Raw genomic sequence first — 19,715 nt, 5'->3', positions numbered from 1 at the left:
GTTGACTTGTGCCGAGTTGACTTGTGGCCGAGTAGAACGTAGCCAATTTTTTTGTGGCCGAGTTGACTTGTGGCCGGAACTTTTTGTGGCCGAGTTGATTTGTGGCCGAGTTGACTTGTGGCCGAGTTGACTTGTGGCCGAGTTGACTTGTGGCCGAGTTGACTGTGGCCGAGTTGACTTGTGGCCGAGTTGACCTGCACCCGATGGTCTTTGTCTTGCATCATGGCTACTACTTAGTCAGACTTTCGCATTGCTTATTTACTAAGCATTGTACATTTTTAAGATGGATTTTCGGAAGCTACTAAACCAAATAATTCAGCCGTATATAAGAACACTTTCCATTATTCATTTGTAGAACAGTTGTAGAATTAAAATGATTTAGTTTTCTTAAAAAGTATAGTCTAGAATTTCCCTTTGACATGATTAATTTACACACCCAACCAAGTACTTATACTACAACACAATATCAATATTAATATTAATATTAGTGCAATACAAGCAGTTAAAACACCATATTTATTTAAATAAACGCCCCGCTTGGAATAAACGCCCCCTCCGGTTTTATAATTATTTCATTAAGTTGAAATTATTAAAACATTGCTAATTATCAAATGTTTTTCTTACCATGTCAGGAACTGGACTCTCCCTTTTTCTACATGCTTCGCGTAATCTGAAAAGTAACAAATGTTTTATTCATACCACACAAATTTAATGAATAATACAAATATTTGAAACAATAGTTTGACACTGAGCTTTAGTTATGATACTTACTCATCACACATCTCAAATGTTTGCTTGATTGTTGTCTGTAGCATGTTGATTTCATTTTGATACTGAACTACTGTACACCCCTCTTTGTTTCCAATGCCTATTAATAGAATACCAAATAAAAAAAAAGAAAGAACATTAAAATATAAGAACACAAATCATTAAATACGGAAGTGAAGCCAAGCAATTATGTTGTAAGGGAAAAAATTATTGAACATTGAAAAAAATACTTTTTTTAAACGTATTTTACTGTATGTTAAATGCAGGGTAAACACCAAATTTTTACAGTTCTGTAGAAAGTTCAATTTGGCTTTCTTTTATCTTCTTGATGTTTTTTCGTAATAGTGTAATTCCGAAAAGGAGAGTCCTTCAAAAACCAGATAGCCAAAACAATGATTTAAAATAAAGAATGATAGACAGCATATAAATATAACAGTTATGTTGTTTTGATCCTGTTTGTTTGTTGCTTAATTTAGTTTCTGTTTTTTGCTAATGTTTTTTGCCATGGAAATATCCTTCAATAGAGTTCTACACTTTCGGTTATCCTTGGAGGACTTTGTCCTAAAATGTATAAATCAATAAATAAAACATGTGTCTGTTGATCTCACCTTTAAGTAGTTTCTCAAGATCTAGAATTTCTTTTCGTATTGCAGTGGAACTCCTAGATTCACCATATTGCCTGAAAATGTAGCCATAATTAGCTTAGTTTACTTTATTTAAAATTGCATTATATGCAGAAAGCCTGCCACTTGTAGAATGGAAAAAATACACACACAAATATTTATTCATTTTATAATTATTTTACATATAACTTTTATTTTTGTGAACCTCACCTTATATCATGCAATAATTTACCATCAGGGCCATAAATTTGTCCATGTTTTGTGTGGGAACACACATGGTCAGGGGGTATGTGTTTAGCCTGCAACAAAATTTGAAAAAACGACCATAACTAAATAACTCTACTGTAATGGTTAAAAAAAAAAAAAAAACAACTTGTTTTGTTGTAAATTTATGATCAATTAAATTTGTGTGAAAATAAAAAATAATTTGAATTTAGAATTTTAACTATTATCATTAATGTTTTTGCAAATAATTGTGAAGCCGTGCACCACTGCACTGATGGTCATCGGCTGATGTAGATTCTATAGCTCGGAATACATGGAATGCAAGGGATCATTTTGAATGATGATACGCTCAGACTGTATGCTTCACATCACTGAGTGCATGCCGAGAATGGGTTCATTGACTGACAGTTGTACGATACAGTGTGTTGGTAAGCTTAGAACCACACCCTCTGTAATGATAATAGTGTGATTATAGTCTTATTGTGATTATTATTATAGGCCTATAAGAGGACATCCATTTTCTAATTTATTTCTATTTAAAGGATAAAACAAAGAGCTTGGGGAGGGGGTTAACCATGCTTATATGCTTTTATAAATATAATTTTAAAAAATTAATCTCAAAATAACATATTATAATTTTCTTTCAGTAGAGTCTGTAATAATAATAATAATAATAATAATAATAATAATAATAATAATAATATCACTAAGTATTGTAACTTACCACATCATAATGGAACAAATCTTTTGGATCCTAGGTATAAAGAAAAATTCATAAATTTTAGTATATAAATAGCTAATAGATTTTCGTACGCCAAAGTCAATCAAATGTAACTAAGACAAGCCAAACCAGTCACTCCTCGCAAATCATGTTTCAGAGACATGATGATGATGATGGAATGTCAACATTTTTTAAATCTATTGCATTGCACTAAACTATACCTTTATACTGTATATCTATACATCATGTTATGTTGTTATTTTCCCCACTGTCAACATTTAAACAACAATGACAATCCTAGATATATAGGTAACTCACATAGGGTTTGTATGGAGCTGGAATAAGTTTGCATTTCTCTTGATCTAAATCATCATTAGGTGGCGGTACCGTTGGCAGCATCTCTCCTTGTACATGTAAACAAGGTAAGAAAATGAGGCAATCTTGAGAGCTAACACCACATCTGTAATATCATAATTGTACAATAATTACAATAAATAATTAGCTTCAATAGTAATAACAACAGCATAACATGTAATAATTATTACTTCAAATGGCAATCTTCATGGCAGCAACAACAAAGGCAGTGAAAATGGCACCAACAGTAGTGGCATCGATATTCCATTAAAGGGAAGTGGTTTCTTCTTACCAAACCTTCATATTTAGTTGAATTTGCCTAAGTTGAATACAAAATGGCATTGAAAAATTGTTTGACATAGACAAAATTCAACTTGCAGTTCGTTATTAAATGGAAAACATAACAATTTAGCATGTAAAATAAGATCGACTTAGAAATTATTCGAGTTAGGAAAAGTTGACTCAGGCAAGTTTAACTGTATTAAAGATTATTATAAAAATGAAAATTATGTACAGTACAAAGGTTTGGACTTTGCATTTAAAGGACGATTATGGTGCCTAGCTACTATGCCACAGTTATATTGACTTACATATCTTCATCAACATCTTCTAAGAGCCATTCTGTTAGCCTTGCAACCCCAGATGGAATTTTCCTTGTTGAAACCACACATTGTTTACTTGGAATAATTTTCTCTTCTTGAGATTCTGCAGCACTGGAGGAGTCTAATTTATATGGGTACTGTTTTGTCTGCTCTTCTATATCACCTTTGACCTTATCTGAAGATGAAGTACCCCTCTCAAGACCAAAGATGGCAGGTTGAAGGGTTACCCCATCCTTGGGAAGAATATCCTTCTTAAGTTTTGTATTCAGTGTCTTTAATTTGAAGTTTCTTTGAGGGCACCTACTGATTTCTTTAACCTTGAATGAATTTGTTGGGGCGTTAAGTCTTTCACGGTTTGTGAATGCCGACTTAGGGCGCATGCTCTCAGTAAATTTAACCTCAAGGTAGCTTAGTTTGTCCTCCCGCTTTTCAACATGAGAAGTTGAGATTCTTGGTTTTGCGCTTTGAACGCGACGTCGCATCATCGGACACTCATGATGAGGTGGCCGATTCTCAGAAGGAGGAACCGGTTCAAACATCAGCTGAGCTGTCTTCAGGTTTGAGTTAAATCTGGACGGATTCATTTTGAGAGACAACCTCACGTAAATATGATGGGGCGCAAAATATCATCCTTCAAAACAGAATCACATCAACTGGAAAACAACAGAAATAATGCTATATAGTAAATATAGGCCTAGTCTATCAATAATGCGAATGAATTAAAATACAAACAATTTTGAAATCATAAACAAACATTTATCATTTTGTTTATTTATTGGAACTGATATAATATGTGAGTTACTTTTAAAACTACTCAGGGGTGAACCGGTATATCACAAGGATGAATAAGAAGGCAGAGACGTCCCCACATCAACTCGACTCAAAAGTAGGATGAAGATTTTTGGGCCACATTTTCTTAGTTTTCACAATAATTTATCAGTAATCCGACAAGTATAAGTTGTCTAGGGACAGTGTAACCAAAGATCCTGATGGAAAAGTCATTTGTTTTGAACTTTAGACCTAGGCCCTATTATTTATGTGCAAGCCTGATCAATTTCTGTAGTATTTTGTGTCTATTTCCGTACGTCCGTAATTAGGCAAAATTTCCGTAGAAAATAGGCCTAACTACGGACGTTCTGTAGTACTTCAGAAGTCTGTCTTAGCCTATGAACACACAAGCTAGCAATAGGGCCTAACTCTACTGACGTAGCCGAGACTAGAGCGTGAGTTCAACAACAGGTTTATTTACTCTCTCTTGAGAGCTTAGGCCAGGCCTAGGCTAGGATCTAAACTTTATAGACAATCGCAATCATTTATTACATCTCAAAACAATAGTGCTATTTAATGCTTTAGTAGACCATGTTTTGCAAATAAACCAAAATAAACTGTAAATTTATGTATTCTTTACCTATCCTTTTTATCGCAGTGTTTACAGTCGCGATGGCAAAATAAGTTCGAAGGTCATCATGGGATCACCCTAGTCGTAGAGGGCGCTATCAATAATCCGAATGAACTCTGAAAAAGTGCTGTATAATATTAATAACTGATTCAAAACAATCGTTTATTACCCTATACCTGTCATTTAAAGTGGTGATGTCGAAGACTATTGTAAGTAATGAGATTAGTTTTATTGTTTTGCCATTAAATAAAATGTTTCAAAAATCATTAACTTTCTGGAAACTAAGTAATTTCCTAGGCCAGTGCTTATCCAGTAATATTTTTTGCCGGTGGAGAAGTAGTCAAGTTGCCCTGTGGTAACTAGACAGTTTTGGTTTTCTCGTGGACGATTCGTACCAGTTCTGTATGATTGGTTCATTGGTTTTCTTTTTTGCATAAAAAAATACAGACCAAATTAATTCAAAATGGTAGGGCACACCGTACCATAGATAGCCCTTGAAACCAGTATTTATTAAAGCCTACTTTACAAGGTATGTATGGCTGTGAAGGAAGTTGTTCAATTTTCTGAGCAACAGATATATCCAACCAGTTCACCTAGGCTATATGCTTTATTCCAGACTGTAGTCATTAATTGTAAGATAAATCAAATTCACTGTAGTAATTGTATGTTAATATAGAAGTAGAAATAGTGTTTATTTGAAACTGAAAATAAAATCCAGACATATAACTATTGGAGTCAATATGTAAATATATATATATAATATATGTATATTTAATTGTGAAAATGTGGTTGAAAAGTTCTTTCTCTTCATGTCAAGGTGTTTCTTTAACAAAGTGGAGTCTATTATAATATCCTTTCAGCACAATTTTCACAATTAGAATAAATTTACTGAATGAATTTAAAAAAAAAAAATCATTTTCTCAACAGATTGTTCGAATTCAGTCACCAGAGGGCACAAAGCGAATCAATGTTTCACCATCGTCATCCTGTTCAAAATTATTACGCAAGGTAACACCATTTATAATAATGTTTAATGAACATGCAGCTTAGCTCAGTCGGCTAATCTGGTGGTAGCCACTGTGTGTGCGCTGAACCGTGGAGATCTCTAGGTCCCCGGTTCAATTCCCATCGCTGCCTCTCCTTGTGTTTCAGCTAGAGGGCTGAAATACAAGTTACAATAGCGCACCGTCTTTCAGGTGAGACGTTTAAGCCGTTGGTCCCACACTATTTCTACTTCTATATTATGGCCCATGTGCACATTAAAGAACGCAGTACACTCTTCGGAAAAGAGTAGAGGATTGTCTCCCGGTGTTCTGTCCAATCACCACCAGAAAGACCCCACTGGAAATAAGTCTTCTTCTAGACTTTCGTGGGCTATCCTTGGAGTTTACACTGAATAAATCCAATCCAATCCAATCCAATCCATGAACAATGCCTTTATTATTGGTTCAGATTCTCGTTCAGGTGCCACCACCTGTGTCTCCGTGTAGGATTTCCCAGTCCATTCAGTGATGTTATCTGCCCTCTTCTTCCTTTGTCTGCCTCGTCTTCAGCTGCCTGGAGTGGTACCTTGTAGGATTGGACAGGGCCTTGGCTCTGGTTACATGGCCGTATCATTGTAACTTCCTCTATCTATTCGACGATGGTCTAGAGGTATTCAACCAGGTCTGTTGCTGCTCTGATAGTATTGAGCACCAAATTTCTTTTCATTATTATGCAGAAGTGGTGTGGCGCAGTAATGTATAAAAATGTATTGGTTATTATATTTACATTCTGTATTTTTTAGCCCTGTTATTCAAAGTTAATACTAAATAAAATGTATGATATTTAAATACTGTATATCTATTGTATAAATACATTATATGCCAAATATTGATATTTTAACAGGTAGCAGATGAACTCCAGTTGCCTAAAGATGGCTTCAACCTCTACAAAAACAGAAACAAAACACAAGAGCTGACATCATCGTCATCATCACGACAAACCATTAGTAGCTTCCAAATAAGGTAAAATGCTAGTATGTAATACATATCCAGGTCTCCCTCTAATATAAGACCCCTCCAATTAAAGACCACTTTGTGTGGTCCCATATTAACAAAATGTCTTTTTATCTTGATTATTCTAATTAGAGACCAAAAAAGACCATGAAAACCCTGGTTCTAAAAGTGGTATTTAGTTGGTGGGAGACTTCTATTTAATTTTAAATCCAAAATATTTAACCAAAACAATAACTTTCTTGCTCAAAAATATTTCATAATTTTCAGAAGAGACCTAATAACCAGAATAAAATAAGTATTGTTAAAATTAATTACACATATGAATTTATTATTTTACTACAGAAATGGAGACATGCTTTATTTGTTCCCAAATGTTCGTGGTGCGAGTGCAATGGAAACAGAGGATGCTGGTACTGGTGAGGCGGGCGTTACCGCTGCCCCGGGTGAGGTTGAGGAGGACGAAGTGGACGTGCTCCTGGCTAAAGAAGATGGCCGCATTTATAGAAAGAGAGATCAACAATTGTATGTTGTATGCAGATTGACATTATTATTGTTATTTTTAACATTTCATTTCGTCCTGAGAGAGCAGCCTAGCTTTCAGAGAGCAGCCTAGCTCAGTTGGCTAATCTGGTGGTAGCCACTGTGTGTGCGCTGAACTGTGGAGATCTCTAGGTCCCGGGTTCAATTCCCATCGCTGCCTCTCCTTGTGTTTCAGCTAGAGGGTTGAAATACAAGCTACAATAGCGCACCGTCTTTCAGATGAGATGTTTTAGGCCGTTGGTCCCGTGTGCATTTATGGCCCATGTGCATGTTAAAGAACGCAGTACACTCTTTGGAAAAGAGTAGGGGATTGTCTCCCGGTGTACTACCCAATCACCACCAGAAGGACCCCACTGGAAGTAAGTCTTCTTCTAGACTTAGCTGATAAATAATGTTTTCCATTATAGATATTAATTAACATAACATACAGATGTTAATAAAACCTTCCTTGTTTATTGTGATCTGAAGCCAGGCAACTCACTGCTCTCAATGGTAGTTGGCCGACATGACTCTATGGTGAACGCAATGCCGCAACGTGCATGTAACGGATAATTTTTAATGACGATCTGTGCAGACTGCCACCTACGGTTAGCAGACGGCATCGCGTCATCTAGTACTCCAAGATAGTGGAGTTGGATTTCGTCAGACGCATTAAGTGCACAACTTTACTCTCCAAGTGTGTGCTACTGTAATTGTATCCGGGATTCAATTCTTGTCAAACAACAGAATTTTTTTATCACAACAAAAAACTCCACTTCCTAATGTTTGTCTAATGAATGGGATTGTCATTTATGAATAAACTAAATAGAAATATATAAAAATCATCATCATCATTCATAATATTAGAATATTATTTTATTAAATTATTTTTATTAGTGTTGTTGTCATAATTAATAATCATATATAAAATTTTTATTTTAGCTGTCATCACAACGAGAACTCTAAATGTGTGCATTGTGTCCCATTGGAGGTAAGTGAATAGGAATAATTTGTTAAATAATTAATGTAAGATGTTATATATAGCGCCCTCTGCCGAAAGACACAAGGTTATTATCATAAAGGCATTAAAGAACTAGAGTGCTGACTAGGCGACGAAGCAATGCAGAGTTGTGTATGTGTGCCATCCAAGATGGCCACAGTAGGAAAGCGCCGCCTTCAGGCTTAGTGTGCATATTTACAACCATGATTAAGACCGCTAACTAACTGTTATTTCATTAATCATTATTATTATTAATATTAATAAATTACTAAACTGTGGGAACCAAAAAGAGGCCAAGTGGAGTATCTGATTTAAAAATAAAGTACTGAAGAATGAAAATCGAAATCATGTACGCTACACCACAACACCTAAGTTTCTACGTAGATGTATTCAAAACTTACATTAGAGGCGACATTGAAATGATGCTTAGCGCATTATGATTGGTTGAATCTATGGTAGCTGTCTTGTATGGTACACACACAGCTCTGCGTATTTCAAACATGGAATACATAGCAGTTAGCACTCTAGTATTTTTATTATACCTCTATGGTTATTATGCACAAGGGAAAACTTTCTCCACTCCTAAGGGAGTGCTGGTCTTATCTGTGCACATACTGTAGGCCTACTGCCTTTACTATCATGGATACCAGTTCATCTCCCAAGAAGTAATGCAGATAAACTAACCTTCCCAGGTAGGGAATATAATAATATTTAATAATGATTTAAATTAAAGGTATTAAATAGAGATGTAGAGTAGTAGATAAGATAAGTGGATTCAGATTGTTAATACATAAATGTAAGTTTGAGGGCTCTCTTTCTACATACTGTAATTCTTCAATAACGAATTGTTGATCCTTTTAATCCTGCAACATTCATATTCCAATGGGTTCTCCGGTAAATTCTTCCTTCAAATATTTCTTTATCAACAAATCTGTTCTCCAACTAACAACAACCAAAGCCATATAATATACCATGTGACAGCGACACAGAAAAATGTACGCATTCTGAGTTGCAGTGTGAGCTATAACTGATAAATTGAGATCAGTACAAAAAAGCAAAGAAATCACTCAAATAGTAATGGATACAAATTTCAATATAGCTCAATTTGAAATGATAATAATTCACAGATAGTAGTTGGTATTTAGTGGTGTTTATGAAGCCTTTTTCTTTCTTTTTTTCAGCCGTATGATGAGAAGTACATGATGATGCAAGACCCACCCATAAAGCACATGTCCTTTCACACATATATACGCAAGTTGAAAGGCGGTGCAGATAAGTAAGATATTTTTTTTTTATTGCTATTTAGGCAAGACTTTTTCTATTCCTTGTTTCGCGTACTTATGTTTTTTAAAGATTATCGGAGGAGGGCGGAATAAGAATAAAAATAAAATTTTGTTTTCTTATTTAGCAAATAGTTTTGCCAAAATCATCCAGACAGAGGAACAAATAAAAATAAAATTTTAATGGGAAATGTAAAATAGAATGGTTACATTTTTCAAATTATAAAAATAGTAAGAAATATACATATCTTATCTTTGGAGATTTCAAGGCAGTGGAGGGGGTAATAAAAATAATGAAAAACTTTCATTTTTTTCTGAAATTTCCACTTTTTCGTGGCAGCGGGTGCGCTAATTGGCCAAAAATAAAATTTGATTTTTATTTGAAATCATCAATATTTGCAGTCGGCTGGTTTGCTAAACAAGGTATAAAAATGGTCTCGCCTTATCTTCTATTTTTTATATCTCTACATTAGATTAAGTAACGATAAATACAGTAAGAATATTTTTTGTAATGAATATTTAAATTATTACCTGTGATTTAACCATAATAATAATAAGGATGTGATATGGCATCACAGGGTTCTCACCAGCATTTTGGAGTGGTGGTTGGTGACCACCCCCAGCCCAGGGGGCGTGGTTGCCGATGTCAAAACTTCCCCCTCCACTGGCTGACAAAATCAGGTTAATCAACAACTCTGTACTCTGGTAGTCGTGCAATTTTGTTAGCTTACGTTTTTTTCCACTATCAACTGTAAAAATAGTGGTGGTCGGCGGCCTAAAAATACTGGTGGGAAATGTTGAGTGCTGGATGGGCCCGACCACTGCCGACCAGCGTAGTGAGAACCCTGGCATCATCATGCCCATATATGGGCAAATCAAAAATATGTTTAAAATTAGGAGTGTAGCCAGGATTCTTTCAATATTTTACCATCAACCAACCTGAAAAGTGTAGGTATACTGTATTATGAAAACTGAATACTATTCCCAGTGGACTTTTCTTTTTATCATACAGGGGTAAATTTATTAATCTTGAAAACTTGTCATGTAAAATAAAGACAAACTGTCCAACTGGGCATGCTCCGTGGCCTGAGGGCATTTGCACAAACTGTCAACCCAGCCCAGTGACTCTAGATAGACAGGTAAGTATATTGAATACTACCCTACACATTTAATATGGTGTACTCTTCCAGGGATCTGAGTATGTTCATATTGTTCCAATGATTGTATTAATAATGTGAAGTATGTAGAGGTCTTGGCATTATGCAATCTATATGTATGCAAACATTATATCAAGGATCGAGGAATTAAAAATAGAGTGGTCCCCGGGGGACTTTCGCAGATGGAGGGTCTATACCACCCAATCACAACCTTGATGATTATGGCACCACTAGATTGCTGGAAATGGCACTCCCAGACTTAAATTTGAATATAATTTGCTTTTTTTCTCCCTTTTATTTTATAATTTTGAACAAATTTAGAGGGGTGGGGTGGGGTGGCCAGCTGGTTCCCCCCTCTCCCCTTGAATCCACCACTGTATTTCCATACATACAACTTCAGGCCAGCTCAAATGCAACCTTATTTCACTCTGTTCCTGTTAGAGACACAACTAATACTTTAGATATGCCTAGCTTTAATCTCATGATTGAAGCTTATAGCAGTAATGAATAGGTGAAATAGTTACAGGTCTCCCTCTAATTAAGGACCCTCTGATTAAAGACCAAAAATTGACAAATGTCTTTATTATTCTAATTAGAGACCAAAGCTGCTAAAGTTCATGAAAACAGTGGCAGCTCTAGGATATATTTTCTGGGGGAACTGAGCTGTCCGACAGGGGGACTTGGGCTCGTGGTCCGAGTTGGGGGAAGGATTTTAGAGGGTGTTTCCCCTCCCAAATGAAATTTTTTTAAGAATAGGAATAAGAAAATGACACTCTCTGATTGTGGCAGACATGCGTTGGCTTGGCGTGGGCCTATTTTTATATATTTTTTAAGTCCAACTGCCTGACGAGCTCTGTCTGGTGGGGGAGGGGGGTCTTGACATGTTTAGTGGGGGACTTAAGCACCTGCTGCACCCCTCCTCCCGCTGGCATGGCCACTGCATGAAAACCCTAGTCCCAAAAGTCATCTGTAGTTGGAAGGAGACCTGTATTTATTTCGCTATCTTCATGTGTTTACTGATATCATTTTACTTATATAATTATTATATGTTTTTTCCTGTAGATGTATCGACATGTAGATAATGTAATGTTTGAGAATGGATCCGTCATAGATCACTTTCTAGAGTACTGGCGTAAGACTGGTTTCCAGCGGATAGGGTACATGCTAGGTCGCTATGATATTCATAAAGATGTTCCACTTGGAATAAAGGCTATTGTTTCCACAATATATGAACCTCCTCAGGTAAGCAGACCAGGCTTAAACTGAATCCACATTTACAATTTCCTCCATCGTCATTGTTCCAACTCCAGCGTCATTGTTCGATTTTCTGATCATAGGGCTTTCCAATCCAAAAATGTATGGATTTGGTGTGAATGCACCTTTGAAGTATGGAAAATATAGGCCAAGTAAAAATAGAAACTTGTTCCTCATCCACGCCTGCTGTTATTTTTTTTTTTTCTGCCACATTTTTAAAAATGTTAAGTAGATATATAAGACAATCCCCACTAACATGTTTGTGGTCTGGGTAAAGGTACTTTATCCATTGTGTTGTCTGCAAGGGTATATATAAGTGGGTATGTTGTAGTATATCGAAATCCTATATTGATTACTAGCAGAAATAGATAATAGAATACATAGTATAGACATGCATTAGTGTTGGGATTTAATAGTCGCTAAACAACATTGTATATATGTTTAATAATAAATGCAATAATATATGTGTTAATATTTTAAATATAACTTACCTATCAGTTTTTAAAATTCACTTTATTTTTTTTAACAGTTATACATTCTTGTAGTATAAAAAGCTGTATTAATATATTTCTTTTCTATTTAATTCAGAGAGCTACAGCCAATAGTGTTGAACTACTTTTAGATCCAAAAAATGAAACATTAGATAGAATAGCAAACAAACTTGGGCTAAGAAAGGTAAGGATAAGTTAATTGCTTGAGACTTTCCAGAGTATTTTCTGTCAATCAATCCATCAATTTTCTGTCAATCAATCAGCCACTTAATCACTTTATAAATCCTTTACATAAATTAATTGGTAAGTCAATTTGTCATTAATTGATTTATCAATTATTCAATCAGTCAACCAATTGACCAAACGTCAATCAATGTATTGGTGAATTAATCAATTAATTATTCAGTCAGTCAATCAATCAGTTGTTTAATCATTTGATCAGTTAATCAGTTGTTAAATCATTTGATCAGTTAATCAGTTGTTAAATTGATATATTAATCAATCAATTAGTTGTTCAATCAGTTAAGTGATTAATCAATCAGTTGAATAATCTTAAAAAATCAGAGAGTGAATTATAATGATGTATTTTTGATGCCTTAATCTGATTGATTTTTTATTAGATGTTCCCATTCAGTTTAATCTATGTTTACTTTTATGTCATATAGATTATACCATAAAAACCTCTTTATCAAATTTATTGCACTTTTTGAATGTAGTTATATTGTTATATGATTACATATAATTGTAATAAATATTGCCCCTTGATAGCATTTATGACAATTAAGATCATAAAAAAATAGATTAGATGTTTGCCCTCTTATACCATTGATTCTAAATTCCAAGTATCTGCTGCCCTCGGGAGACTCACCCTTGTTGAGTTTTGTAAACATATTGAACAATCTGGATAAAATCTGTTAGAGATTAGCAGAGCCTTGAACCTGATTTGACGTCCAAATATAACTTGCTCTCACCCCACAATTTTTCTTCTTAACCCTTGAAAAATTCCTTCTAATTTTAGGCATTAAATTTTATTCGCTTGACTTCAGTTCTTCAACTCTTGCTGGAATATATTGTTTTTGTTGACCTGTAACATGTGGATATTGACTTCCACTATCATGTAGCCTATCACCATATGTTGAGATTTCAGACATGTTAAACTAGATTCTTTTGTCTGGGATAAAATTCTGGAAAATCATCAATAAATTAGTTAACACTGAATTGCCAGGTTTTGAACTGATGATCTGAGACGCCTATTTTATGACACTGCTAAATGGCTGTAAATGGCACTGTGAAATTTAAATTTAAATGTATTGTTCCCCGGTTTTGTAATTTTCAAAACAATTTGAGGGTTCAGGCTAGCCCCCTCCCCCCATAAATCTGCCCTGTTAAAATTACAGTAGTTATACAGTGCACCCCCCAATTCGTGACACCTCAAATTTGAAATTACTGTTTCACAGAACCAAATAATAAAATCTAAAAGCTAACACTATAATTGGAAACCAAATCCTGAGACCACCCCAGATTTTCAGTTCTCAAGGTGGTCTCAGAATGGAGACGAACTGTATTCATAATTTTACGTACTTGTGCCATTTTTCTGTGTACAGACAGATTGATATTTTACAGACAATAAAGCTTTTTTTGGATTGATCTATGGTCTCAGCCCGTCTGAATTGGATGTCTAATTTCACTTAAATTGGTTCATCACTATCAATAATTCTACCATATGCCTTACCATCAGTTTCTAGCCAATTCTGATAATATTATCTTTTTCTTTATTTGTCTGGGTGATATTAGTAAAGTACCATCTTGTATGTCTTTAGCTCTTTTCTGCAATCATCTTGATTAGGCCAGCTGATACTATGGTAACTAAACAGCCAATATGATCTGACTTGTGTTTACTCATCGATGATTGGCCGATTTGTTTACCTGAAACAAACCAGGCACTTCTAAATCACTGCTCCAATATGGGTGAACTGAGGTCATTATAGGACTAATGGTTTTTAATTGATTACAGATATGGACAAAACTAGTATGTTCCATTAGAACATTTTATAACCATTAACAAAAGAAACCCTTATGAAATAGTGTTGTATATAGATGTGGTATCCTATATATAGCAATAAAGATGAGATTAATAGCATATTACAGTCTGACAAACAACTTGATTTTGTTCACACAGTGAACCTTTTACAGGTGATTGCTATCATGACAGTAAATATAAAATCAAAGTAAGAAAAATAAAAAAAATGAGTCTCCCCCTTAGGTTCAGGTGGATGCTGGAACGTATCTTTAGACAGAACAATTAATTTCCCTGATCAGGACAAGTGTTGCCTACCTAATGCAAAACACTTGAATTACCCAGTCTATCAAAACAAATCAGATAATTCTGAAATATTGTGATTCAACAGGTTGCATGTACATTAATAGAATTTACACAAGTTTAGCATTACAGTGCACCCTCTAATTCTTAGACACCTCTAATTCGAGATCACTTTTTCAAAGAACAAAATAACGATTTTCAATCTTAACACAAAGCTTATCCTTTAATTTGAGACCCAATTCTGAGAGCACTTCAAATTTTCAGGAATTGGAGGGTACACTGTATGTTTGTTTTCTTTTCGCTTTACATAAATTATTTATATAATGGCAAGTTGTGGCCCCAGAGGTTTTTTGACTGGGGGCCCAATAAGTCCAATTGCAGTGGGTCCAAACCAAGGGGCCTCAGTTGGGGTCTCGGAATAAAAATCCCTTGTAGACTTCATACAGAGAATTTTTATGGCTTAATATAGCACAAAATTGTGCATTTACACCACAATATTTGGGATTTTCAACCAAGTTAACACCATTCAGATAGGCAAAATAACATTTATTGTTATTTTTTTAAGGTCATGTAGCATAGATTGATCCTGAGTTTATTTAATAGTTGTTTATGTTGTTTTCTTCCAAGGATAACTATCATTATCATAAGCTCAATAAACATTGAAACAATATCCTGATAAGATTGGGCAATAATGACATGTCCCTGGAGAATGCTCAATGCACGGACGAACACAGTAAACATTTGTTATAAATTATAATCAACAACACCAACAGAGTATTACTGAAACTTTTTGTATAACTGAAAATATTTGTAATGGTATCATTTATTTATTATTTAATCAGCAGTTTAGTCCTTACGCTGGCATAGATTATTTTGTTTACATTAATATCTCAGTATAATGTTTTATTGTCAATAAAGATACCCAGTTATAAATAGGCCTATTATGTGAACTTTGAGTTTCCCCCTTCAAATTCTTGACCTCTCTCCTTTTAATTCTGCTGAACTGAGCATTTTTTTATGTCCATCTTTATATTTCTACTTAATCTAGAATTTTGTCACCCAAAATTCCCTTTACAATTCTGCTGAATTAATGATGTTTTCTTTACTGTTTTTTTCTACTTACTTAGTCCTCCATTTTCTGACATCCAAATTTCCCTTAAGAATTTTGCCAAACCAAGATTTAATTCAACATTTTCTGACCTTCTATTTTATTCCCCCTACAAATCTGCTAAATCAAATATTCTATACTTTCATTTATATATCTTTTAAAATTTTACTTATTCGAATTGATTGAACATCATACATCCCATATTTAACCCAGCATGTTCTGTCCCCATCCCCTCAAATTCTTCACATAGTTCTGCTGACCCAAACCTTCCTCCCCCACACCACATACAATTCTGCTTAATTTTTAGAATTTATTGCCCTTCTATCTATTTAAATTATGTGCTTATGTGCAATACAACATTTCTTGATCACCATCTGTCTGTCATTATCTGACACTAGCATATTGGTAGGTAGTATATTAATAACAGACTTTTTTCCATATTTGTAGGTCGGCTGGATATTCACAGATTTAATACCAGAAGATTTAAATAAAGGAACAGTCAAGCATACAAGAAACATGGTATGTTTTTAATACCAACAGTTTTAATTGAATTTTATATACGATTCCAGTATAGTCCAGTTTGTATGGTGTTGAAACATTATTCTGTAATTTAATGGTAATCAGTCTATAGTTTCTTGACTCCACTCATTTAATGAAAATTACCGGGCAGCTAATTTGCCTATCACTAAATTTTCAGGAGCTTAAATGTACACCTGGGTAATACTCTACTCGTCTCGAAAGATGTATTGGGTTTTTAAAAGTGCAAACAAGCCAGATTTAAAAAACAGTACCAGCTACTCTTGCCTGTCCGCAACGGACTGTATGGACCAGTATACCAGGGTCCCTCTACTCGTCTCGAAAGATATACTGGGTTCTTTAAAGTGCACATGAGCCTATTGTGTACACTGGGCCTACGGTTTATAGTCCTTATCTGAGAAGACTTGTTCCACCACCAGAACCATAGACGAGCGTGCCTTTGTACCCACGCCGATACCATGTTTGTACATTGCCATGCTCCTGCCTTAATTGCTCAGCCTTTCAACTCGCCTGTATGTGAATGATAATGTGTTATTCATTGCTTACCATAGGATGCACACTTCCTTAGTGCTGAAGAATGCATCATGGCTGCTAACTTTCAGAACCAGTATTCCAATCCGTGTAACGCAGCTACAGATAGATATTTTGGATCCAAGTTTGTTACATGTATTATAACAGGTATTCCTGCTGTTAATCTCTTCGAAAAACAACCCAATCAACATTTTTAACAAACTTGGCCAACTTTTTGGCAGCTAAAGTGTTTTAATTTCGAAAAGTAACAGAAAATGTGTAATTTGCAAGAGCATAGCTTTTTTATGACAATTATAGCATTGTTTAGACAAATTGAAGAAGTGTAAAAAACCTGTTAATCCTGCATCGAGTTTTCCCTTTCTTTCTACCAGATTTTAATAATCATATTCATTATGTAGTGGTTAATTAAAATGATTAATAATTGCATCTACCTTCTCTATAAAGATTTTGTTACACACCCTTAATCATCTTAAATTATACTTGAAGCTTTGCTAATAATAGATTTCGTCCTGGATAAATCATTCCTTAAAAAAACAAATCGGATTTCTAAAACCAAGTCATGTTGTTTAAAGTGGCACAAAAAAATGCAAAAACTGTTATACTGATTACCACAATAAGCATTGTGTCTATGTATTACAAATACTGCAGATCAATCGTAATGCACTTCTACTGTGTGTGTATACCGTGTTCATGTTTGTGATTTCAACACTTCAGGTGATGTTGATAATCAGATACATCCAGAATGTTACCAGGTTTCAAATCAGTGTATGGCACTCGTCAGGGACAACTGTCTAATCCCAACAAAAGATGCCCCGGAGCTTGGCTACATACGAGAGTCCACGCAGGAACAGTATGTCCCAGATGTCTTCTATAATGTAAGCAGTCTCTATACTAGTTGCTATATCTGTGCATAAGCAATGTGCTACATCTTCTTGTCATATTTTGTGGAGCTATGTATTTTACCAATATCATTTATGATAATTGTAAGCAGCCTTGTGGATACTAAGAATCTGTGAGCTATTAATGTGCTAATTTTTATTATCTATTCTGACTGTGCATATTTTTTTTTTTATACAGTAAACATCATCTGTACTGGATATTTTACAATCTATGACATACTGAGTTGAGGATCTGTATACAAATTTAGCAGTGCTATTAATTTTTTTTTTTTTCCTGTAGGAAAAAGATAGCTATGGAAATGTGCTGAAGAAGCTAGCCCGCCCTCTACCGGTTGAATTCCTGTTACTGGACGTAAGAATTGTTTATAATTGTAAAAAGCAATTTTATCAACATAATCAATATTTTATATTTATGCTAGACACTTTATACAAATTCTTGTAACAGTATTATTTATGTGTTGTTTAACAATTACAGTATTATTATTCATTTTTTTTTTATTCATCTCTTAGGTACCCAGTGGTTTTTCGAAGGATCCTATCTATGCATTTAATGGGCGTAATGCTGCTAACCATTTCCCAATAGAAAATAGGTCAGACATTGGGGAGATCCAAGATTTATCATCCTTATCCAAGTACATGAAACAGTTTCCCAGTTCAGAGTTCTTGCAAGCAATGTCAGATTTTCATCTTCTTATTTACTTAGCAACATTTGAAATGTTTCCTCTTAAGGTAATTATCACTATCTACAAAGGTTGGTCCACACTATCAAATTTTATGCCCCTATATACATGTAGTCATGATGTGCCTATATGTGGTCATAATGTGCTTATATATGGTCATTATGTATTTATATATTCATGATGTGCCCATATATAGTCATGATGTGCCTATATATGGTCATTATGTATTTATATATTCATGATGTGCCCATATATAGTCATGGTGTGCCTATATATGGTCATGATGTGCCTATATATAGTCATGATGTGCCTATATATGGTCATGATGTGATGTCATCATGGCCATTTTAGGTATGTCACATATTTTTGTCAAATAAAGTTTGATAGCAGGGCTTTATCATGATATTAATAAACTATAATATTATAATAATTATATTAAAATATTTTTTTAGATAATGTATTTGAAACATTGATATATTTTCAATATATTCAATACTTTTTATGTTGAACATTGTTTATGTCATGTGTTTTACTTTCTAGTACCATTCTCCCTAGAGTGAGATAAATTTGTTTACATATTTCGCTGTCTATCTCGTCAATGATTAATCGACCACCGTGCTGCATATAATGAGCTCTTTGAGCCTTGACATTAATCAGTTTGTCAACATAGTTATGAAATTATTTAACCCTTACGAGGTCCACAATACCCCGATAAGATTTCACCTTGATCCCATCAAGATAATCCTGCATGAAAATGGGTCAACTGTTATGACAAAGGCTAGACTATGAGTTTCAAGAAGAAATGCATTTTAAGATGTCAGATTTTTTTTTAATGAATAAAACTACAACTGCAAATTACACAGGGATAGTTATGATTACTCACAGTACTACCAATCACAAAGGTAAAAACTCAAACACTTCTGCTCGTTAGCAAAAATAGCCAGTTATTTTTCCTTGACATGATTTGCTTGAAGTTACACGGCTCGGATAATTTTACCATAGAGAAGGTTATGTAGGCGTTTGTCCACACTGCATTATATTTTATTAATCTAACCAGGTATAAGTTGGTTTAACCAAAAAAAAAATGTCCTGTCTGAACAGGGCTCAAGTTTTTGTAGAGCTTTATTTAAAAACAACATTAAAGTAGTAAAAACAATTCACCTTATGAGTTATACTGTACTGCCTTATTTTGCCAGCTAGGGAATCCTCACTTTATCATCGAGCCCTCCCACTTTGCCCCCCCCCCCCAA

At 34.6% G+C, this 19,715-nt stretch overlaps 2 protein-coding genes across 2 annotated transcripts in view; one reads left to right on the top strand and one right to left on the bottom strand.

Moving 5' to 3' along the window:
* LOC117109764 overlaps nt 1–4,764 on the bottom strand; it is a 7,398-nt gene extending 2,634 nt beyond the window's left edge. Inside the window, exons 1-8 of the mRNA XM_033252180.1 lie at nt 4,702–4,764; nt 3,282–3,946; nt 2,656–2,797; nt 2,341–2,370; nt 1,602–1,690; nt 1,377–1,447; nt 772–868; nt 625–670 (exon numbers count right to left, since the gene is read on the bottom strand). Coding sequence (XP_033108071.1) covers nt 625–670; nt 772–868; nt 1,377–1,447; nt 1,602–1,690; nt 2,341–2,370; nt 2,656–2,797; nt 3,282–3,877 — 1,071 coding nt within the window. The 5' untranslated portion in view covers nt 3,878–3,946; nt 4,702–4,764. The remainder of the gene's footprint in view (nt 1–624; nt 671–771; nt 869–1,376; nt 1,448–1,601; nt 1,691–2,340; nt 2,371–2,655; nt 2,798–3,281; nt 3,947–4,701) is intronic.
* Nucleotides 4,765–4,781: 17 nt separating this feature from the next.
* LOC117109762 (nuclear protein localization protein 4 homolog) overlaps nt 4,782–19,715 on the top strand; it is a 16,410-nt gene continuing 1,476 nt past the window's right edge. Inside the window, exons 1-14 of the mRNA XM_033252173.1 lie at nt 4,782–4,901; nt 5,620–5,700; nt 6,580–6,698; nt 7,032–7,211; nt 8,151–8,199; nt 9,390–9,484; nt 10,501–10,627; nt 11,708–11,887; nt 12,488–12,574; nt 16,266–16,337; nt 16,907–17,033; nt 17,601–17,761; nt 18,066–18,137; nt 18,296–18,514. Coding sequence (XP_033108064.1) covers nt 4,887–4,901; nt 5,620–5,700; nt 6,580–6,698; nt 7,032–7,211; nt 8,151–8,199; nt 9,390–9,484; nt 10,501–10,627; nt 11,708–11,887; nt 12,488–12,574; nt 16,266–16,337; nt 16,907–17,033; nt 17,601–17,761; nt 18,066–18,137; nt 18,296–18,514 — 1,584 coding nt within the window. The 5' untranslated portion in view covers nt 4,782–4,886. The remainder of the gene's footprint in view (nt 4,902–5,619; nt 5,701–6,579; nt 6,699–7,031; nt 7,212–8,150; nt 8,200–9,389; nt 9,485–10,500; nt 10,628–11,707; nt 11,888–12,487; nt 12,575–16,265; nt 16,338–16,906; nt 17,034–17,600; nt 17,762–18,065; nt 18,138–18,295; nt 18,515–19,715) is intronic.

This window comes from Anneissia japonica, unplaced genomic scaffold, assembly GCF_011630105.1.
Source record: "Anneissia japonica isolate Jap-2015-1 unplaced genomic scaffold, ASM1163010v1 scaffold3782_len1007564_cov172, whole genome shotgun sequence".
In the NCBI taxonomy this organism is placed as follows: Eukaryota; Metazoa; Echinodermata; class Crinoidea; order Comatulida; family Comatulidae; genus Anneissia; species Anneissia japonica.
Note: the sequence above shows the minus strand (reverse complement) of the source record. Positions and strands in the feature narration are given on the sequence as shown.